Source organism: Periplaneta americana, chromosome 3, assembly GCF_040183065.1.
Source record: "Periplaneta americana isolate PAMFEO1 chromosome 3, P.americana_PAMFEO1_priV1, whole genome shotgun sequence".
NCBI lineage: Eukaryota > Metazoa > Arthropoda > Insecta > Blattodea > Blattidae > Periplaneta > Periplaneta americana.
In genome coordinates this window covers 24,490,082-24,513,650 of record NC_091119.1, presented here as the reverse complement: position 1 = coordinate 24,513,650, position 23,569 = coordinate 24,490,082, and the positions used below count along the sequence as shown (strand labels likewise).

The 23,569-nt window shown below is 36.2% G+C and overlaps 1 protein-coding gene across 2 annotated transcripts in view; it reads left to right on the top strand.

Moving 5' to 3' along the window:
* The window catches only part of LOC138695859 (interleukin-1 receptor accessory protein-like), a 480,727-nt gene that overhangs the window by 341,477 nt on the left and 115,681 nt on the right, over positions 1 to 23,569 (top strand). For both annotated transcript variants that reach the window (XM_069820153.1, XM_069820152.1), the window contains exon 2: positions 12,983 to 13,164. In XM_069820153.1, coding sequence (XP_069676254.1) covers positions 12,983 to 13,164 — 182 coding nt within the window. The remainder of the gene's footprint in view (positions 1 to 12,982; positions 13,165 to 23,569) is intronic.

The following is a 23,569-nucleotide window of genomic DNA, read 5'->3' as shown; positions in this document are numbered from 1 at the left end:
CATCTGCATGAAACTGAGAGGGCAGATGTTATCTGAAAATAATTACATATTTCACAATCGTGTTGTAATTAATGATTATGCAGAACTTCACTGCATAAAATTAAACTGAACTGGTTCTATAATAATTATGGACTATTACAAATCTATCTACGGCCACGATGTACATGCAATGGTTAATAAAGAGCATGACGTTGCGTGTTCAGCACTGTCGTAGGTTCGAATTCCGCCGATGGCATAGAATGTTCATAATTGTTACGTCCTGCGGTATGCTGGGTGGAAACCCGGCGACTTACCGAACATGTCACGTCAGTTAGACCGTGTAGGCCTATCTGTTCGGCATCATGTCTGAAATAGGCCAAAAATAAGTTGGAGGGGGGGGGGGGTAAACACTGAGTGTAATGTAAAAGATTTGAATTTCAAAAATGGTAGTGTCAAGGATCACGAAAGATTATTTCACAGTATTAGACATATTCTAAATGAGACAATTTCAAGAATTCATTTCATAGTCAACATTAAACAGAAATGTCTACTTATAAATTAAAGATTAATTTTACGAAAAGTATTGTTAATGCAAAAGAGATAAGGAGGCCAAATCAGTGTAGCCTATAACGATTTGGTTTCCTTATCTCTTTTGCATTTAATTAATTAATTCATTCACTCATTTATTTACTTATTCATCCATTTATTTATTTATTTACTTATTAATTAATTAATTTATTTATTGTATCAACTAGATGGTGCTTCAGCACATTTCAGATTTCCAGTACGCCAATAGTTAGATCACCATTTTTCAGGTAGATAGATTGGAAGGGGTGGTCCCATTGCCTGGCCAGCCCGGTCCCCAGACCTAATAGCATTGGACTTATTTCTCTGGGGCTGTATGAAGGAGAAAGTGTACCAAACGGAGATAGCAAGCAGGGAAGAGCTCGTTGCAAAGATTAACATGGCTGCAATGGAGATACACAAGCACGGATTGGATAATATGCAGCGAGAGGTCAGACGGCGTGCTGAAGCGTGTGTTAGTGTGAGAGGGGGACATTTTGAGCATCTGCTCTAGACAACTGACAATTAGCATACCTTCTCTCAAGCAGACAGGTCCATTAGGTGTGGAATCAAATGGGTACGTGATATTCGTGTAATTCGGAAACGGGAATGAATATTGAAAAAGTGTATTAGGATTTTTTGTTGCAAATAAGGTTCCGAATTACCTCCGTAAGGATTGACCTGACCTTTTGATACACCCTGTTTTTTTTTTTTTTTTTTTTTTTTTTTTTTTTTTTTTTTTTTTTTTTTTTTTTTTTTGGGCAGAACGGGTGTCTATGGGAGAGAAAGCCGAAGCACGGGTATTTTTATTTTCAATGTACTTTCACCTCAAATATTTCCTGTTCGATCTGTGACATCGGTCTGACAATGGCTCCTTGTTAGATAAGGAACTTCATTTGTTTATTCATGGCGGTTATACTTCTGCCACAACACTGATCAAATGGAATGCGCAATCTATGCTCATTATGTTGATGGATATCTCAAGTTCCACTAAGACTGATCGTTGAACCACTATTTCTTCCAGTTACTGTATACAGTACACCTACATGGTTTTAATTTTTTTAATTTTTAAATGGCATTCCCTCCATACAATTTATAAAACAGTTATATTACCGATTGTTCTTTATGGTTGGAAACTTGGACTCTCACTTTGAGAGAGGAATAGAGGTTAAGTGTGTTCGAGAATAAGGTGCCAAGGGGGATGAAGTTACTGGAGTATGGAGAAAGTTACAAAACGCCTAACTGCACGCATTGTATTCTTCACCTAACATAATTAGGAACATTAAATCCAGACGTTTGAGATGGACAAGAAATGTAGCATGTATGGCTGAATCCAGAACTGTATATAGACTTATAGAGTGTTAGTTGGAAGACCTGAGGGAAAAAAAGACCTTTTGTGGAGGCCGAGACGTAGAAAAAAATTTTAAATTATGTTTTATTTAACGAAGCTCGCAATTGCCGAGGTTATATCAGCGTCGCCGGCGTGCCGAAATTTTGTCCCGCGGGAGTTCTTTTACATGCCAGTAAATCTACTGACATGAGCCTGTCGCATTTAATCACACTTAAATGCCATCGACCTGGGCCGGAGATGTAGATGGGAGGATAATATTTAAATGGATTTGAAGGAAGTGGGATATGATAGTAGGGACTGGATTAATTTTGCTCAGAGTAAGGACCGATGGCGGGCTTATGTGAAAGTGGCAATAAGCCATTTGTAAGTAAGTAAGTATTCCATCCATACTGAAACTACTTCTAACCAGAATAGGTGAAATAACCAAATCAAAACCATGATGATGACAATGTGTTAACGTGACTATGAATCCACGTCAAACATCCCGTTTGGTAAGTTTGCAATCGAGGCTCTACTTCGAAAATACAATGTCATAATCATTTCAGCATTAACCTTTACATTTAAATTAGATACAAATACGTGATTTCAGATATTTTCACAGGATCAGCACTTATGTTTGGCGGCTTAGCCCATATCGATATATCTGTTAGACTTCTTTTATATAAAGTACGAACTGTATCAAAACACAGGTGATATTATTCTGAAAATGTTCACTGTGTCATGAATTAGAAGATAATGAGCTCTTCTTTGTAAATTTATAGCCATTTCGTATGCAGTGAGTACATTTTATGTGCCTCATATTCAGTGCATAACTTAAAATACGGACCTTGGAGCTCCATCGCTGTCTTCGTTAAAAGAGGATGCTGAATCATGTCCCTCATTTGCATAGTTATAATCACATGCCTACCATCACTTTTTCATGCTTGGTTGGGACTTGAAATCTTGCTTTTAAATATGTTTATTCACTATATTTATAGACACTTCATGATTTTTTTAAATCTCAACAAACACTTGATGAAAAGAATTTGTTCACAACTCATATGACGAAGCCCCGGATATAGGTTTAAAAAAATAGGTTTTCAACCCTTTTAGGATTTTTTAGGATTTAAAATCTTCAATTTAGAAACTAATAGCTTTTTACTGGAAAAATAAAAATAATAAGCAACACGTTCTTTATGTACTTTATGTACACGTTCTTTAATGGGAAACTTTGGAAAACAGACGTAGGAAAACTAGAATAACATCATTGTATAGAGCACATCTAGGTCAGAAAGCATGGGTAGACATAACGGCTCGGTTAGGAAAGCCAACGTACTATGGTAGGAACGATCATGATTTTAAAATCAAATGTAGGAAACAGAAAACGGATGTAGGTAAATTCTCATTTTTAAATAGAACTATAAATGATTGGAATGACCTACCTGCAGCGGTCTTTGAGGACTGTCCTTCCTTAAGGAGTTTCAAGAATAATTTAAAAAGTTGTGTATCAAGTGCAAATTAAAATTAAGGTGACATTTAATATCTAATTTTTTAAGGTGACATATATTTATTTAGCCTGACGAGTTACTGCCTTGGTTTGAATTGTAAATTATTTAAAAATAGCGTGTAAGAGGGCCTTAGACTAGAAATGTTTAGTTTAAATGTAGTTCTGTTTATAAGTACAGTATGCATAAGGGTGTAATTATTTGACTTATTTGAACTGTTGTATCAGTGAAGCGAGGTGAGTCAGTGGAGTTATGGTTTTACAGTGCAGTGAATATTTCCGATCAGTGATAATTTATAGCGTCAATGAAATGTGTTCTATAGTGTCAGTGAAATGTGTTATAGTGTGTCAGTGAAATATGTCCTAACGTGTCAGTGAAATGCGTTATAGTGCCACTACAGTGAGTGAGATGAGATTAAAGTGAAAGACTATTGAAACTTATGTAGGGCCTATACATAATTATGTAGGTTGTAATGTAAAATTAGGTATTTCATTTATGTTTTATTATTATTGTGTTAAATTATATTGTGTATTCTTATTGTATTGTGTATAAAATTGTATTGTGTATTGTATAATTGTATTGTGTATTGTAAATTTATTGTGTATTGCTTATCATTTTTTTTGTGTATTGTTTATATTGTGTATACCACTGCCACCGGGTGCTTGCCCACTTGCAGTGTAAATAAATACATACATACAATACTATTAAACTTACATTGAAATATCGGTTATTATAACATCATTATAAGTCTAAAATGTAATCTGATGATTCACATGGTGATGACGAAATGTTTTATTGAACTATTTATCAATACTAATAAATATTAATAGTCTATTATATTTACAACACTGTATTACACCTACCAACCACTTATTTAATTAGTGCTCTTAACATGACACTGAACAATGAAATACTCTGACAGATTTTCAGAAGTAAAACCTCCTCATATAAACCCTGAAGAACTGATCTACTGCGAAAGTGGATTGCTATTCGTACAATATAATTCAGTTTCTTCAATTAAAGGAATCGTGTCCAATAAAAAAAATCCCTTTAATTGAGCAAACTGAATTATATTGCACGAATAACAATGTTGAAGTCTGTTTCACTAGTTCACTACTGAACGATAGTGGATCAAACCTCTCACGCCTTAGGTGGAGCTAACACTGGCTGCCCATGTAGTGATTTTTAGTAGGTTATTTTACGACGCTTTATCAATACCTTAGATTATTTGGCGTCTGAATGAGATGAAGGTGATAATGCCGGTGAAATGAGTCCAGGGTCCAGCATCGAAAGTTACCCAGCATTTGCTCATATTAGGTTGAGGAAAACCCCGGAAAAACCTCAACCAGGCAACTTGTCCCGACCGGGAATCTAACCCGGCCCACCTGGTTTCACGGCGAGAATCGCTAGCCGTTACTCCACAGGTGTGAACCCCATATCATGATCACGGGGTTGTGCCACGTCTTATTACGACATGCGCCTTTTCTTTTAAAATTTGTTGTATGTTCCATATCGTCCCTTGTATACATTGTCGCCTCATCGTAAAACTTTTCTGTCAAAGAATGCCTCCTAGAATAATGTTTTTACGCTGCGATGAACAAATACTACTTCAGCAACTTCCCCAGTTACTTTAAAACAAATAAAATAGAGTTGTATAGATTAAATACAACGAATTAAGTTCTGACAAGCATAATAGGCAGGGGCGGCTTTCGAAGGGGGGCTGCGGAGCTGCAGCACCCCCAGACATTTGTGGCTCTTATCTCGTTTTATGTTGTGAAATACATTTATTATACAGTCTCTATTTAGCGGCTCGAATTTTTTTATAAAATTTCGCTCTCATTGACATGCACGCAATCAGTGAAGTCACTTCCTCCCCTGGTGCTGCCAGAGCGAAACCAGGGACAAGGAGTATAGGATGAACCATTTCCTCCTCTGGAGCTGCCAGTCTCTTCTCGGATGCTTTGCGCGTTAGTTTTACCCCTCCCCCTGCTGCCCCTGGCCATGAATCCAGAGTCACCAGGCGTTGCAAAATTTGCAGATGTTTGTCAGTAGCGCGCAGTTTTAAATACATTTTCTTTAATGTTGTGAGTATAACAAGCGCAACAATGTTTAATTCTGTACAATATTTACAGTCTATTCAGTTCAGTACCTTAACAATTCAGGAGAAATGTGAAATTAAGTGGCCATCAGTTGAATCTCATAATGGAAAGAGCCGCTAAACAAAATACAAAGGCTCGCATATTTTTTTATAATTTATCCAGTATCCCTGCTTTCTTCTCTCGATCTCCTCACAGTCTGTATTAGATTAATGTGTTTCAAAGACAATTCCATCAGCTGGGGCAACAAGATGGAGTTTTAAAATAAGAACAGTAAATGTTGTTCATGAGAAGAAGGAGCCATTGCTAGAATGTTTTCAAACCATAATGGAATCTGAAACATCTAACAACATCACAGTAAATGAAGCAAGCACGGAACAGTGCACAGTTGAGCAGCGACATCTGTGAAAATGAAAATCCTAAAAAGCGTCGTAAGGTCGAAGGGATTCAAACAAGGGTTGCGGTAGCCAAAGAAGTGTGTAACCTCATTATCACACAAGCTAACACCCGATTCCAGTTCATAGTTCATCTGATATTATCTTCTCTTCTGTGTCAAGAAAAATTTGAATGCTACAAAAGTTCATTTCCTTAAAATGAGGTGAATGTATGTGTGAAGCTTTTTCCAATGTTCGATAAAGACAAACTAAATCTTTAAATAAGATAAGTTGCTTGGTTTATTTTTGTATGCAGCCCCCTTAATTCAATACCCACGAGCCGCCACTGATAATAGGTCATTTTAGGTCTTAACCTATGAATTAGATCTTTTTAGGTCCTATAAAATTTAACTATGTTATTTGTTTATACATAAAACGAAAAGAAAAACTGATATTTCGAGAGTAACGAGATAGCAACAGAATAGATTCGAACCTAAGAATCCAGGCTTTGCATATGACTACCTTTGTGGACTAGGTCAACATTCTGGCTTCCAGATCTGGAGGTCCGGGGTTCGATTCCCGGAGTAGGCCCTCGGGAAATTTTCCTTGAATGAGAAAAATTCTCCGGGTGTCTAGAGTCTGGAAATTTGTATGAATGCGTGTGTATTGCGTAACGTGAGTCCTAGGCAGAATGACTTAGACCACGACGCCACTGCGCGGGACAATCCACACTTACACCAACAAATTATCGATCTTTATCGATTAGTAGAGTCAGATATCTTTGAACGTCAGTGTACCTTTATCTTAGATCGAATAGTTTTTTTATTGCATGTGTAGGTAAAATGTGGTAGCTACCGAAGAAGGGATTGGAGCCTGAAAATGTTAAGCTAGCACTTCTGGATGCAATAATGGGCCTATCTTACCTATGTCATGAACTTGATTCAGTGAACGCAGTAATAAGTTTCTCTAACCCTATCATTTTCTCTCACATTCACATGCGTTATAATGGATAAATGAACAGAGCCTGATGTAGTACATATTATGTTGGTATGATCGCCAACGCACAGTGTATGCGCGTGATCGAGACGTACTTGCACAAGAGCATGACGATGAGAGTACTTCCTGTCATGAGACTCTCGTCTCAAGTAGTAGCGTGTTCGATGCCCATTAGAGAATTGGAGTGCCTACTACAGCTCGCATAGGATCTGCTCAGAATACAGTCTCGGCCCTCTTTGGCGAGACGTCATCAGCTAATTGAAATGTAAGAGTAAACGTCCCTTAGAAACCCAGAACTATGCACATCGATGTGAGGTCAATTTAACTATCTGGTATACTAAAGCGGTCCTATAAAGTGTAATATCCAGTAAGAGTATTCTATACCTCTTGTCATACTAGAGACTGTTACAAACCAACACGAATAAGAAGTCAGTTCCTAAGACGGACATTGCTATGCAAATTCCCGTCAGTTGAAGTAGATTTATGTAAGCAAAGAGGGTATTTTCCTCGTGTCACTTCCATTTTTTCTACCACAATTAATTTTTTTCGTGATTCTTGGTTTTTATAACTGATACAGAAAACATCGGTCCCGCGTCGTGGTCTAAGGCATCCTGCCTAGGACTCACGAGTCCTCATGAGGGAAGAAATTTTCTCATGAAATTTCGGCCAGTGTATGGGACCGGTGCCTACCCAGCATCGTGATGCGCTTGGGGAGCTGCGAAATGTAGCGAAAAATCCGGTTTCGCAAACCAGCTATAACAGCTGGGGGGATCATCGTGCTATCCACAAGATATCTCCATTCTGGTTGGATGATCGTCCACCTCTGCTTCGGCATGTGGACGTGAGGCCAGGAGCCGGATGGTCGGTCGTGGCCCTTCATGGGCTGTAGCGCCACTGATTTACTTTTTTTACAGAAAACTTCGGGAAAAATTTGGGGTTCTCTGCGGTCTACTGGTTCCTGCTGGACGTTTCGTTGAACTTGAAGTTCGCGGGTTCAACGACGATGATACGTTTTAAATGGTGATACAACCCTTAGTCTGGCTTGCTCCGAGGGCGAAATAAATCTGGGAGGTCCGTGTCACAGATTTACTGCAGGTAAAAAACCTTGTTCTTGATAGAGGTATGCAGGAAAAATCAGCCAACCATTTCTCGCCGAAGTTGAATTTCGACACAGAATGATGTCTGAATCAGTTGGAAGCATCGTTAAAGTATTACCATTGTCCTACTATCGTACCCTATCATGTCCTCATGAGACCAACTGATTTACAGGGAACTTTTTTTTATGAAACAAGTTAACCATGAAAATTTCTAGAACTGGCGTCGACGTCAGACTCCACAGATATTGTACAACTAGATGAGGTACGCCGACAACCTCGTCGTCCCCTGCTTCTCAGTAATCTGATCATACCGTAAACCTCACCGCAGTAACTTTTTCCTGCAATGCGACACTGTACCGGAGTTTGTAAATTCCGGAATAAGATTATATCGGTCATTAATTCCGTATGTAAATTGCGGAGTAAACGGTTGACGACTGTAAGTAAATTGCGGAGTAGGGAAAGAAGCTATAAAAATGGTTAAGTAGACCTAAGTTCCTTCCCACTTTCCCAGATTTCATAGGAAACCTGATATGGTTAAACTTGCTTAACTATTATTTAGCTATATTATTGACATTATTATTCTAAGATTGAAGAACAGTTGGAAGAAGAGCAGTTTGGCTTCAGGAAGGGAAAAGGTACGAGAGATGCAATTGGACTGCTACGGACAATCGACGAAAGATACCTAGAGAAGAATAAAGAAGTACGTGTGGTTTTTGTGGACCTAGAAAACGCGTTTGACAGAGTGGATTGAAATAAACTGATGGGGATCCTTGAAGAAAATTAGCGTGGATTGGAAAGAGAGGAGCTGTTCACTAACCTTTATATGAACAACGAGTCAAAGTCAGGATAGGAGAACAAATGTCAGAAGGAAGTGAAATAGGAAGAGGAGTACAAGGATGCCATTTATTACCTATCCTATTCAACATATACTTGGAGGATTTAGTAAAGAACTGTTTTCAGAACATGGGAGGAGTGATAGTAATGTAGGAGATGATACTAAGGGATATACTACTAGAGCTAAATGACAGCTGTGAGCAGTATGGGATGAAGATAAATGCAAACAAGACGAAGACCATTGTCATAGGAAGAAAAATAAAAAATATAAACTTGCGAATTCTAAATGAGGCAGTAGCGCAAGTGGACAGCTTCAAATACTTGGGATGTATTATAAGCAGTAACATGAGCTGCTGCCAGGAAGTCAAAAGGACGATAGCAATGATAAAGGAAGCTTTTAATAGAAAAAGAAGCATCTTTTGCGGACCTCTGGAAAAAGAACTAAGGAAGAGACTAGTGAAGTACTTTGTATGGAGTGTGGCATTGTATGGGGCAGAAACATGGACATTACGACGAAGTGAAGAGAAACGACTAGAAGCATTTGAAATGTGGATATGGGGAAGAATGGAGCGTATGAAATGAACAGACAGAATAAGAAAGGAAGCTGTGTTGGAAAGAGTGGGTGAAGAAAAAATTATACTGAAACTGATCAGGAAGAGAAAAAGGAATTGGTTGGGTCACTGGCTGAGAAGAAACAATGTACTGAAGGATGCACTGGAAGGAATGCTGAACGGGAGAAGAGTTTGGGACAGACGACATTAATATATGTATGCGGATCATATGCGGAGACTAAGAGAAAGGCAGAAAATTGAAAATATTGGAGAATATTGGGTTTGCAGTGAAAGACCTGCCCTTTGGCAGAACATTATGAATGAATGATCATTCAGACGCTAAATAATCATAGGAGTTGATAAAGCGTAAAATAAACCACTAAAAAAAGAAGAAATAGCGTGAAGCTAAGGGAAATGAAGGGTAAAATACTGTATGCTGATGGAATGAAATGTGTAAAGTTAAGAGAAACAGGAGATCTCTGGTAGCATTAAATCCCCAGACCGTACTCACCATAAGTATCATTCTAGTAAAAATCGGGAACTGAATCCGAGTTGACAGATGGCGCACCCTGACATTGAGCTACCAGAGGTACTTGTACCGCTTTACTGTAACTAAAAGTACGAATGATCAACTCGCTGTGGTCATTAGACTGCGGAGGATTGAATTTAAGTTTCCAGACTGCAGTGAACTTCTTTAAATGAATTACAATTAAAATGAAAACCGAACTTTCGGTTCTGTCAAACACACTTCAGTACGTGTCGACGTCCTTAACTACAAATGAAATCACATAAAATCGTGGTAATGTCGAAATAAAGTTATTTCTCCAATTTATACTACGAGGGAATTATTTCTTCATGGACGCATACTTGTTAACTAAGTGTGAAGCAAGTCGTGTTTTATAAAATTACTTGATATTTAATGGGCAATATAACACTAAATGTTTCCTTTCAGTGATTTGCTCTAATTTGCACAAGTTATTACTGTCAGAGAAATTTATGATGAACACTAAGAACTTCGCGTCAGCGTGTGGGACGGTAAATTAGGCCTAGCTATTCATAAATATAGCTCATAATACTAAGTTAATAGTTGCACTTATTTGCTAAGAAGTCGTCTTTTGAACAATAATAATACTGTATTTTTCATTACGGTAACTTAAAAAAAAAGCATCACGAAAGTGACGCGTAATTCCTTGTAATATCCACGTTCTGCCCGTTCGTAGCAATTCAGTACTATCTTACTGTGAATGATACTATCTATAATAATCTCAGACCTCGAGTGACATTTATTATGACTATTTCGTGAATAAAATAAAAATGTAAATAATATATCCCTAGAATTCGCTCACAAAATGTTAATGTATATTTATGAATGTTTAACCTATTCAGACATTCTGAACTTGAAATAGATGAATATCGATTACTGCAATAAAGAAATTGGATGTTATTCAGTAATGTCAATTGAGAAAAGCTAAATACAGGTTCAACGATGTTAATTACATGTATTGCGGTTTTTCTTGTTATTATAACGGAAATACATTTTCATTATCTGCTGAAATCATATATTTTAAACATTTTATAATATAATTACAAATAATCTGTTTAACACATTAATTAAATGAACAGTAGGAATATCAATTTCTTTAGATACAAAGGACATGGAATTGAGATGAAAATGTAGATGTGGAAGTAGGATTTTGCACTTTTTTAGTACAATGCATTCATGCTCATCGATTTATGTGGACACAGTTGGCGGCACTGTCTAAACAAAAGAACGATCATGCGATAAATTGTTAGTGATAAATCGAGCTGCAAAAATTATTGCGATGTATGACTGTGATTGGTTGGAATTCAAAATTTCATTACATTTCATTGGTCGAAAATGGAATGACGTCATATAAACTAAATAGCCTTCATAGTTTATATTCTTAAACAATTACTTAAAAGACATAGCTAATGAAATTCGTTAATCACATCAACTTCATAGCAGGTATTAAGGAGTAAATATCTCCTCTCTTTCGCGGTTTGTGCTTTACTATCTGATTTGGAATTATTTATGGTCCCAAATAAAAAGACTAACTTTCGTGTTTTGGAGTAGACCTACACACAAAAGGCCACATAAAACCCTGAAATTAAGACTTTCTATGCATTAATAAATTCTGCATTTTAATTGGATAAGTAGGCCTAATTACATTTCACAAACCTACATAAAATATCCACACGAGGCTAGTGTTTAAGGTTATGTTTAGAGCCTGGAAGTTAGGCAAAATTCCTTTTAGAACTGGGTAGATTTACGAAAGACTTTAATAAACATGTTTCCGTACATTTAGGGACAGTAGAGCCAGTTTATATTCTGCCTTTTTTTTGCCTGTTTCACTTATGTTGCCTATTTAAAGCTTTAATGCCTTATTTTGCTTTTTTTGCATTTGATATTTTCTGCTATTATGTGACTAGTCGTCCACACCTGTGGAGTAACGGTCAGGGCGTCTGGCCGTGAAACCAGGTGGCCCGGGTTCGATTCCCGGTCGGGACAAGTTATCTGGTTGAGGTTTTTTCCGGGGTTTTCCCTCAACCCAATACGAGCAAATGCTGGGTAACTTTCGGTGTTGGACCCCGGACTCATTTCACCGGCATTATAACCTTCATATCATTCAGACGCTAAATAACCTAGATGTTGATACAGCGTCGTAAAATAACCCAATAAAAAAATGTGTACAGTCTGTTCCGTTTGGGTATGGATAATATTAATTTATTTTTATAAAGCTGTTATGATATTAGGAAAAGTTTCTTGCCATCTCTTGGCTTGGTCCCCAAACTCCCCATATCTAACCCCTCCTGACTTCTTTCTTGCTGGTTATATTATGATTAAAAATTGGAGTTTCCATTATATATTACAATCAACAATCCATAATCTGAAAGGACAAATGAAAGTCGTAGATGATTAAAATGACTACTACAAATCAACAGCGGGCACAATGTGTTCTTTAGTATGCTAAATTTGAGAGTTCAAACAGAATTTCGACGTATGGTGTGCGTAATGTACCTAAATACGATTTCATAATGTTGTGGTATCTAACATTTGTGCATTTGCAGAAACAGGTTCTGTGTTTAAAAACATGAAGGAGGTCACAGGCGAAACCCAGTAGAAGAAACAGCTATCTCTTGGCTTGGTCCCCAAACTCCCCAGATCTAACCCCTCCTGACTTCTTCTTGTGGGGTTTTGTTAAAGACATTGTCTATTCACAGAAACCCAGGAACATTGATGATCTGAGAGTAAAAGTTACTCAAGCTTTTCAACAAATCACCCCTCTTATGTTACAACGGACATGGGTTGAATTGCATCACCGTTATGAGTTGTGCAGGGTGCGCAATGGGGGTCATGTTGAGCTCTGAGGAATCTCCCATCTTTCAATGTTGTATGCACAAAGTTTCAACAAATAAAATTCAATAGTAAATGTTTTATGTTGTTTTTATTTTATCCATACCCAAATGGATCACCCTGCATATTCTCCAAAAAATTTTTTTCTATATCTACAGCTCCTTTATTCGTCAGAAATTTCAGATGAAGAGTTAGTGATTGAATTATAATTTTTTTAATCAAACATCTTATGAATCGTATTCATTAATGGGACTGATAAGTGTCTTTTTATCTGACACAGGTACAAGGATGGCAGACCGTATCCATGGCCTGGAGAAGTATCCGGCTTCATCCTGTATCCAGAGTCTGCGAATCAGACCATCTACTCCAAGTCCGTGGTCGAGTCCGACTCCGGTAATTACTCGTGCCTCGTGAGAAACGACACTCACGAGCTGAGACATACCATCAATGTCACCGTGATGGGTAAGTTAATTGTAATTTTATCATGACCCAACCATTCAGCACGGCCTGCTTGCTAAGGCTCTTACATAACTTTAAAAGAGAACTAGGCCCAATTATATAAAACTCCCTGAATAAAGATCAACTTTCATCGAAGATCGGAAAGTGAACCGAGTTCAGACACTTCTTCTATTGTATAAAACTTTTCTGCGATCAAATTACCTTGGTTCAAATGCAATCTAAGTTCACGTGAAAAGGATTTGGCAACATCGCATAAACAGGTGAAGTATGTGATGCGCGGATCATGTTGTACAGGTTTGTTCAGTGTTGCCAATCTAGCGACTTTAACTCTTTTTCAACGACAATTTCTTTTAACTTTTATATTGCTTAAATAGGGATTTAGCGACCTCTTTAGCACCCCATAGTGACAAAATGTAATCTTTCTTTGTTAATAATGAGAAATCTAGCTACTTTCTAACTACTTTTTGGCGACTTTCCGTACACTCTGTTGGAGACACTGGTTTGTTTTGTGCATTGTAAATAATGGCGGATAATAAAAAGAAGGTTGACCGTTCTCCAAATTGTTATAATGTTACGGTGTTTGATTCTGCTAAATATAGACCTAATAAAGCTTTATAAAACGACAATTTTCATTTAGTAACACGGTTAATTGAAAATTTATGAATGTACCTATCATATCTATTCATAATTTAATAATGGTTGTTATAAACATAATATAGTAATTATAGGTTATGTTATTTCATATTGCTGAACACGATAGAGCCTTATAAAATAAAAGAATATTTGTGTATTTAGGCAAGAAATTGAAAAAATATATAGGCTAATGTATATAAATGTACGTACCATATCTATTAATATTAATAATAATAATGGATATTTTATTTGCACAATCTGTCACTCGTATATTTCAAACAGAAAAGAAATAACTGAACTTGGATCATCTAACGTAGGCCCAATTGTATAAAACTCTCTGACTAAAGATCAATTTTGATCGAAGATCGGAAAGTGAACCGAGTTCAGACACTTCTTCTATTGTATAAAACTTTTCTGCGATCAAATTACCTTGGTTCAAATGCAATCTAAGTTCACGTGAAAAGGATCTGGCAACATCGCATAAACATGTGAAGTATGTGATGCGCGGATCATGTTGTACAGGTTTGTTCAGTGTTGCCAATCTAGGGACTTTAACTCTTTTTCAACGACAATTTCTTTTAACTTTTATATTGCTTAAATAGGGATTTAGCGACCTCTTTAGCACCCCAAAGTGACAAAATTTAATCTTTCTTTGTTAATAATGAGAAATCTAGCGACTTTCCAACTACTTTTTGGCGACTTTCCGTACACTCTGTTGGAGGCACTGGTTTGTTTTGTGCATTGTAAATAATGGCGGACAATAAGAAGAAGGTTGACCGTTCTCCAAATTGTTATCATGTTACGGTGTTTGATACTGCTAAATATAGACCTTTTTTTCTTTAGACATCATCCTGATTGTGCTGCATTTTCAAAATTGTCTCATAATAATCTCTTTCTATTATCTAACATAATTTGAAATATATTAACATTCTATGTATTTTAGTTTAATTCTGCTACCCAGTTTATTTCAGTGTTTAATTAATAGTTCATAGTATTTTGTTGTTTAATTCGTAAATAACTCTTGTATACATGTAACTCTCATCTAAATCAAATTGTTGAATTCTTTGTAAGTTCATGCATATGTATATACACTTTTTGCTGGTTGTGTGGAAGAGAAGGCCTTACGGCCTTAACTCTGCCAGCTAAAATAAATTATTATTATTATTATTATTATTAATAAAGCTTTATAAAACGACAATTTTCATTTAGTAACACAGTTAATTGAAAATTTATGAATGTACCTATCATGTCTATTAATAATTAATGGTTGTTATAAACATAATATAGTAATTATAGGTTATGTTATTTCATACTGCTGAACACGATAGAGCCTTATAAAATAAAAGAATATTTGTGTATTTAGGCAAGAAATTGAAAAAAATATATAGGCTACTGTATATAAATGTACCTACCATATCTATTAATATTAATAATAATAATGGATATTTTATTTGCACAATCTGTCACTCATATATTTCAAACAGAAAAGAAATAACTGAACTTGGATCATCTAACGTAGGCCCAATTGTATAAAACTCTCTGACTAAAGATCAATTTTGATCGAAGATCGGAAAGTGAACCGAGTTCAGACACTTCTTCTATTGTATAAAACTTTTCTGCGATCAAATTACCTTGGTCCAAATGCAATCTAAGTTCACGTGAAAAGGATTTGGCAACATCGCATAAACAGGTGAAGTATGTGATGCGCGGATCATGTTGTACAGGTTTGTTCAGTGTTGCCAATCTAGCGACTTTAACTCTTTTTCAACGACAATTTCTTTTAACTTTTATATTGCTTAAATAGGGATTTAGCGACCTCTTTAGCACCCCATAGTGATAAAAGTTAATCTTTCTTTGTTAATAATGAGAAATCTAGCGACTTTCCAACTACTTTTAGGCGACTTTCCGTACACTCTGTTGGAGACACTGGTTTGTTTTGTGCATTGTAAATAATGGCGGACAATAAGAAGAAGGTTGACCGCTCTCCAAGTTGTTATCATGTCATGGTGTTTGATGCTGCTAAACATAATAAAGCTTTATAGAACGACAATTTTTGTTTAGTAATACAGTTAATTGAAAATTTATGAATGTACCTATCATATCCATTAATAATTAATGGTTATAAACATAATATATGTTATTTGATACTGCTGAACACGATAAAGCCTTATAAAATATAAGAATGTTTGAGTATTAAGGCAAGAAATTGAAAACATATACACCATATCTATTAATATTAATAATAAAGGTTATTATTTTTGCATAGTCTGCCACTTGTATATTTCAAACAGAAAATAAATAACTGAACTTGGATCATCTAACTTAGGCTAATCCGAGAAATTTCTTCCGTCAAAGTTGACTTTAGTTTATGACAAATTAATCGCAGATTAGACTTTATACAACACAAAATTCCAAGTTCATCTAGAACGAGGATCAATTTAACCTCTGATCTAAGGTTAAATGGTTTATACAATCGGCCCTAAACATAACCACAATTTTCGTTTAGTAATACAGTTAATTGAAAATTTTTTAATGTATCTGTCATATCCATTAATAATTAATGGTTGTTATAAATATAATATAATTATAGGTTATGTTATTTCATACTGCTGAACACGATAGAGCCTTATAAAATATAAGAATGTTTGTGTATTTAGGTAACAAATTAAAAATATATATATATAAATGTACCTACCATATCTATTAATAATAATAATAGTAATAATAATAATAATAATAATAATAATAGTAATAATGGATATTTTATTTGCACAATCTGTCACTCGTATATTTCAAACAGAAAAGAAATAACTGAACTTGGATCATCTAACTTAATCGGAGAAATTTCTTCAGTCTAATTTGACTTTAGTTTATGACAAATTAATCTGAGATTATACTTTATACAACACAAAATTCCACATTCAGCTAGAACGAGGATCAATTTAACCTCTGATCTAAGATTAAATGGTTTATACAATCGGCCCCTAGTGAGTTATTCTTTTCATTTAGAAGTAAAATGCAAATATTAAAATCGTATACAGACATTAGGCACACTTCAGCATTTCTTACTGGTAATAAAGTTTTAAAGTGACAGTGGGGGAGGGGGGTCGTTTGTAATACCCAGTGGCTTCATGTAAGTGTAAGAGCATCAAATATTACAGCGAGATGACTCGACCACATGCAGGAAAAATAGCTGTATGTAATCATATCTGCTTTTATTACAATGTCGACTACACGTTGAGATTATACAACAGGTTATATGCAAGGAAAGAAAATGAAACTTTACGACGTAATTGAGGTTTATGAAAGTTACTTTATTCAGAACGATAATAGACAGTCATGCAGGATGTATTGAGAAACAAAAAACGGTATTATACACTCCCATGTTAATTACCATCGTCGAGGAGAACTAAAGATTTTATCTTCTCTACTAACGTCACAATATATCATCAAGTATGGTACTCAAAACGGATTTTTCTTTGCTCTGATACATGGCAATCAATGGCAACAACAGCTCGTTTTACTAACAAGGAAATTGTTAATGAGCTTAAGTCGAAACCTTTCCTCAAATTCCTAACACGGATCTCCACAACAGATAGACGAATACAAAAAAAAAGTATGTGTATGTATTTATTCACACTGCAAATGGGTATGTACCCGGTGGCAGTGGTAACTAATTACACTCAATAGGCTAATTACACTCAATAGACTAATTACACTCAATAGACTAATTACACTCAATAGTATGACAATTTAAAATTTCATCCAGAATTGACTACTTTAAGCAATGAAATTTTCAGATCCAGAATTAAAAAATTTATATGACAGACTTCCCTGTATTATATTATGTACCATGTATTGTAATAGTAATATGCGTTACAAGAGTGGTATGTTGAAGTTTTCATGTTCGAGGAAAAGTTTGAAAAAGCGAAACGTAGTTGAGCTTTTTTAATTTCCGAGAATTGAAAGAAAACATACCGCCCGTGTTTCGTACATTATTTTGTGCGAAGATCGTTTATTACATACCTGAAAGAGGAATTTCTAATTAGTTGCAATGAAATCTCCATCTTGGTTTCTGTTCAATGACGGCAAATTTGCAAAACAAAAATATCTATCTTCAACATTGTTGCTTTAAAATGTTTTCTGTGTTTACTATACTCCAGCAGGCCGTGATATACGTCTGTCTTTTTTTTTCCCCAGTCTATAAATGCGAACTTAAAACAAACGGCTTCCTTAATGTTACATGCATCACAAATGCAGTAACTTTAGTGGAGTTGTAGAGTTTACTTAATTTTTGCAAATATTTAAAAACAATAATTAACAGTGCAATTTAGGTGAAATTGCAGTGGTAAGTTTCCAATTTATAATTATTACTATATTGAAGATCTCTAAAAATAATATGTTAAAAGCCTAAAGCAGTAAAATCAATATGTCACTTAAGCGGTAAGAAGAGGGAAATTGTTATGTGTGTTATGTTGGGAATACTGAATGTGGAATTTTAGACTTACCGCGGATTGGTTTTGTGCGGAAACCAAGCAAATACGCACGATCTCGCACAAAACAAGGTTATTTCTATCCTAAGTATATTTTTTCTATCTTATCTTGGTTACTATATCAACATGACCTGTACTAATTATACTACTAATAATAATTTAATATTAATCCACCAATCTCAACATCGTCTCTTTGTTCACTCAGTTATTACTAGTATTGTTATTACTAAATTTATTATCGTCTTTATGTGACCTTTTTTCTTAAGTATTGTGTCTACAAAGTATGTATATTTATGTAACGGAACTGTCCCCGAACACGAGCTTTGCTCTTTTGGGGTACTCTAATGTAACGTTTTTATGTATATGTTATTATTAAATAAATCTAAATCTAAATCTAAAAAAAAAATAATAATAATAATAAACACAATTAATAAAAATACAATTAATAGCAAATTAATAATACATACATACATACAAATGGCTTTTAAGGAACCCGAAGGTTCATTGCCGCCCTCACATAAGCCCGCCATCGGTCCCTATCCTGTGCAAGATTAAGCCAGTCTCTATCATCATACCCCACCTCCCTCAAATCCATTTTAATATTATCCTCCCATCTACGTCTCGGCCTCCCTAAAGGTCTTTTTCCCTCCGGTCTCCCAACTAACACTCTATATGCATTTCTGGATTCGCCCATACGTGCTACATGCCCTGCCCATCTCAAACGTCTGGATTTCAAGTTCCTAATTATGTCAGGTGAAGAATACAATGCGTGCAGTTCTGTGTTGTGTAACTTTCTCCATTCTCCTGTAACTTCATCCCGCTTAGCCCCAAATATTTTCCTAAGCACCTTATTCTCAAACACCCTTAACCTATGTTCCTCTCTCAGAGTGAGAGTCCAAGTTTCACAGCCATATAGAAGAACCGGTAATATAACTGTTTTATAAATTCTAACTTTCAGATTTTTGGACAGCAGACTGGATGATAAGAGCTTCTCAACCGAATAATAACACGCATTTCCCATATTTATTCTGCGTTTAATTTCCTCCCGAGTGTCATTCATATTTGTTACTGTTGCTCCAAGATATTTGAATTTTTCCACCTCTTCGAAGGATAAATCTCCAATATTTATATTTCCATTTCGTACAATATTCCCGTCACGAGACATAATCATATACTTTGTTTTTTCTGGATTTACTTCCAAACCGATCGCTTTACTTGCTTCAAGTAAAATTTCCGTGTTTTCCCTAACCGTTTGTGTATTTTCTCCTAACATATTCACGTCATCTGCATAGACAAGAAGCTGATGTAGCCCGTTCAATTCCAAACCCTGCCTGTTATCCTGAACTTTCCTAATGGCATACTCTAGAGCGAAGTTAAAAAGTAAAGGTGATAGTGCATCTCCCTGCTTTAGCCCGCAGTGAATTGGAAAAGCATCAGATAGAAACTGACCTCAGCAGTTTGTATTTCAATTTCGTCCCGATCATTTCTATTTGGCCTATGTACATTAAGTAGTTGCGCAAAATAGTTAGCAAATTAATAATACTAATAATAATAATAATAATAATAATAATAAGTGCTATACATACTAATTGTTATAGTCCCGACGCTGTTATTTCCGGCGTGACTCCGCCTCTTTGCTTACGTCTTAGAAAGTGAATGCTCTATAAAGTCTAGGTAGGTAGTATCGTTCGCCATTTTTGTTCTCACGTTGCCGAGCTACCATACGAGGAATCTATTTGCCACACCGTTAAACATTATCATGTCGTAGCTCCTATGATAACAAATCAAACGCACTGTAATTCAGCAAATAATTGAGCGGCAAATAACGTCTTCGTGTGCTTTCTGCGAACGCCAACGAAAGAGCTAAAATGGTGGGCGATTATATTAAGTATTTATCGAGCCTTAAGAAATGAATCAGCGAATCACAAGACGCACACGTTTAAATGTAGTCGACCTGCAACGCGATTGGCTGCCGAAAATTAGAGCGACGGGACTATAGGTGACGGGACCGATTGTGAATAGAAAGTATTCACTCAACTGGCGAAACGCAGACATTTCTGCAGACCTGTGAGACTACTCCAGCCAGGAAAATAAAAATAAGGTCTTGGCACCGTTGCGAAGGTTCTGAAGAGCACCACAGAAATATGCTCTTCCTGTCAGTTTATACTTGAGACTGGAGGAATTTACTAGTAGAGTCAGAAAGTACCGGAACTTCGGATAGCAACGCCGAGCTCTATAAGCAACTTCTCTGCCTTGTCCGTGTGGCATGTGACCTACTAACTTATTGGGTTATTTTACGACGCTGTATCAACGTCTAGGTTATTTAGCGTCTGAATGATATGAAGGTGATAATGCCGGTGAAATGAGTCCGGGGTCCAGCACCGAAAGTTACCCAGCATTTGCTCGTATTGGGTTAAGGGAAAACCCCGGAAAAAACCTCAACCAGGTAACTTGCCCCGACCGGGAATCGAACCTGGGCCACCTGGTTTCGCAGCCAGACGCGCTGACCGTTACTCCACAGGTGTGGACTCCAGGCGTATAGATTCAGTGCGGCTTTACATGAGAATGGGGAAGACTAACGTAGCCGGAAACCAATCGAAATACAGTGCAGCTCTCAGCTTCGTTTAGTGAAGACGTGTAGGTATATGTGGTAGAATGAGCTTGAAAGAGCAGAGAGGTAACATTAAATTTTGTATTAAACTCGGTAAAACATTTACTAAGACTTTGGCGCTCGAGCGCCAAGCGTATGGAGAAGAAGTAATGTCTCGGACCAGAGTAGTTTTTATAGTAGCTGAGATATTAAACAAAATGAATTTCACTAAATTTTTTAAGGCCAACAGTGTACCTCCCCTCTTAAGCTACTTGAAGTCTGCGTGCTCCTTCTTTCTGTCTTGACTGAGGGGGGGAGGGGGAACTTTAGTCTACGCTGACCAGAGAATCTCTGTTAAAAATAAGAGGTAGCCTAGTCCACTGAAGACGTATCTGTGAAAGTTAATGATGTAAGCTGCAAATTATAGGAAATAAAAACGTCAGAAATGGTAATATCTGGTTAAAGAAAAATTCTTGTATTTACTACAGTTTTATGCGGCCATCAATCTAGAAATATGTTCGATTGCACTTCGTAGAATCATTATGAAAGGGATACGAGGCTGAGAATAATGGAATACGTTACGTTCCACATATAAAGCTACTACAGCTTGTTGTGCAGATGCAGAACAATAAATGTGCCATCTTGTAAGCCTGGGCTTTGCTAGCGGAATTAAAATGTTTATATTCAGCGTTTTATGATAGTAACAGCTCCGGAGTTGCAAGTGGAATGGAGCAACTGCGGCGGTAACTTCACACTGGAGAGTTCATAAAAACGCTCGCAGGTTGATACACAGTAGGGTCCTATGCTGGCGATAATGTAATCCTCGTTAAATTGAAAGGCAATTTAGAAGTGATTGGACCTTCTTCTTGGAAGACTTTAAGATGAAATAAATGCAACGAGTTTCCTCTCCTCGCTCGTCGCTCACACATTAACTTCATGGAACGAGCAGTATATATTACGCATACATGTTATTTTCATCTACAAAGTTTACATACTACCCAAATTGCAGGTTATGTATGAGCAATGAGAAAGCTTTCAGCTTATAATTTTTTTTAACATAAAAAGTCGCTTTTATTCCAGTTTAATTCGTAGAAGGAGGTTTTAAAAGTGATTAATTTTACAACTAATATTTTATGCACGGTTGTTCATATTTGTAATAAAATGTTTTTGTTACACCTAACAATATATACAGGGACATCATTTTATTTTTACTAACATTTCTAATATTAACCTGGCTATACCTTTGGATTAAAGGTTCAAAACCGGAAACACCGTTTTCTACCCCCTTCCACTGGAGTTCGATGATACTGGTGTAAAATACAAACAAATCACTTTACTAGGTATAGGAAGGAAGAAAAGTAGTTCATCCATTTACGTAAAGTAGGAAATATCGCGATTTTGAGTTTAATAATTTTCATTAGGTTTTCTTTAATCAAATTACAGTACTGCATTAACAATAAGTGTTTTTACTCCATTCGAACGTATTCATTATGAAGTGTAGCCTACATTATACAGTCTACAGCACATTAGCGTACAATATAGAGAATGAAGTTAAATTGAAAAATAAACATAATATGGATATTTAAACACATTTTTGAAAATGGTGGGCGTTCATTTCGATAAAGGCTTCAGTTCTAATGTGCATATTATTGCACTATAGACTATTGTACCTAATTCCAATTACCAGTTTCGTACTTCGTACTAGTAACTCATGTTAAAATAATTCTGTTCCTACTCTATAAAAGAGGACTTTACGTACTGTAAATTCAATCTTCACTTCTGCCCGATCCGAAAAGATAAAATTACTCAGACGTGCTATCTACTGTCCGTCCAAGTGGTCTTGTCGCAGGGTCGTAGAAAGGATGGAAATCACGTGACAGGTAATTAATTAACGAGGCCCTTTTATTTATTTTAAACAGTTGTATAATATTACGTAGACGTCCAATTCCTAACAGAATTTAATGTTTTCAGAAAAGCTCAGACAGCCCAGCTACTAGACTTTACAGAGAGACGAACAGAAGCCGTTGGGGGAAACCGGGATGTGACATAGGCAAACGACGACAGTACCTGTACGAGAATATGATTCAATATATTGAAAGCGAACATATTTCTGGACCGTACTATACTCACTAACTCAGTACTGTTTGTGTTTACTATGACCGTAAGGCAACTTTGATTGTATACGGTTGGTTTTGTGTGGAGAGCGTTTGGAAGTTTACTAGTAGAGGGGGGTGGGAGTGAAGTACATTCAAAAACTCAGGTACAATAAAAATAGAAGTAAAAATAAAATGATGTTCCTGTACTTGGTTTAATTTAACAGTCGTTCATGTCAATTCCATATTCATTTTTAAAAAACGTTATATTTTGTAAGGTAAATATCAGCTCAATGTTTGATCATGAAAAATAACAGTTTGTTCTAGATTAAAAGGGCATCGATACTACACTCTATGTCGGTAGTGTTGAAATATTTGAGCCTTCAGAGCAGAAGTGGTGTGTCAAAAATGGGTGATGAGGGTTAAAATAAGCACTCTGTAAAATACAGCGCAAAGTAGCAATTAATATTCAATTTATTTAAACTACTGGGTATTCAGTTCAAAGTATGTCACGGCTCGCTGTATGCCGTCATGTGGTAGTCGATGAGCCTAGAGAATTCAATCTTCCTACACTTCCGCAGAGGTGTATTACTTATGTG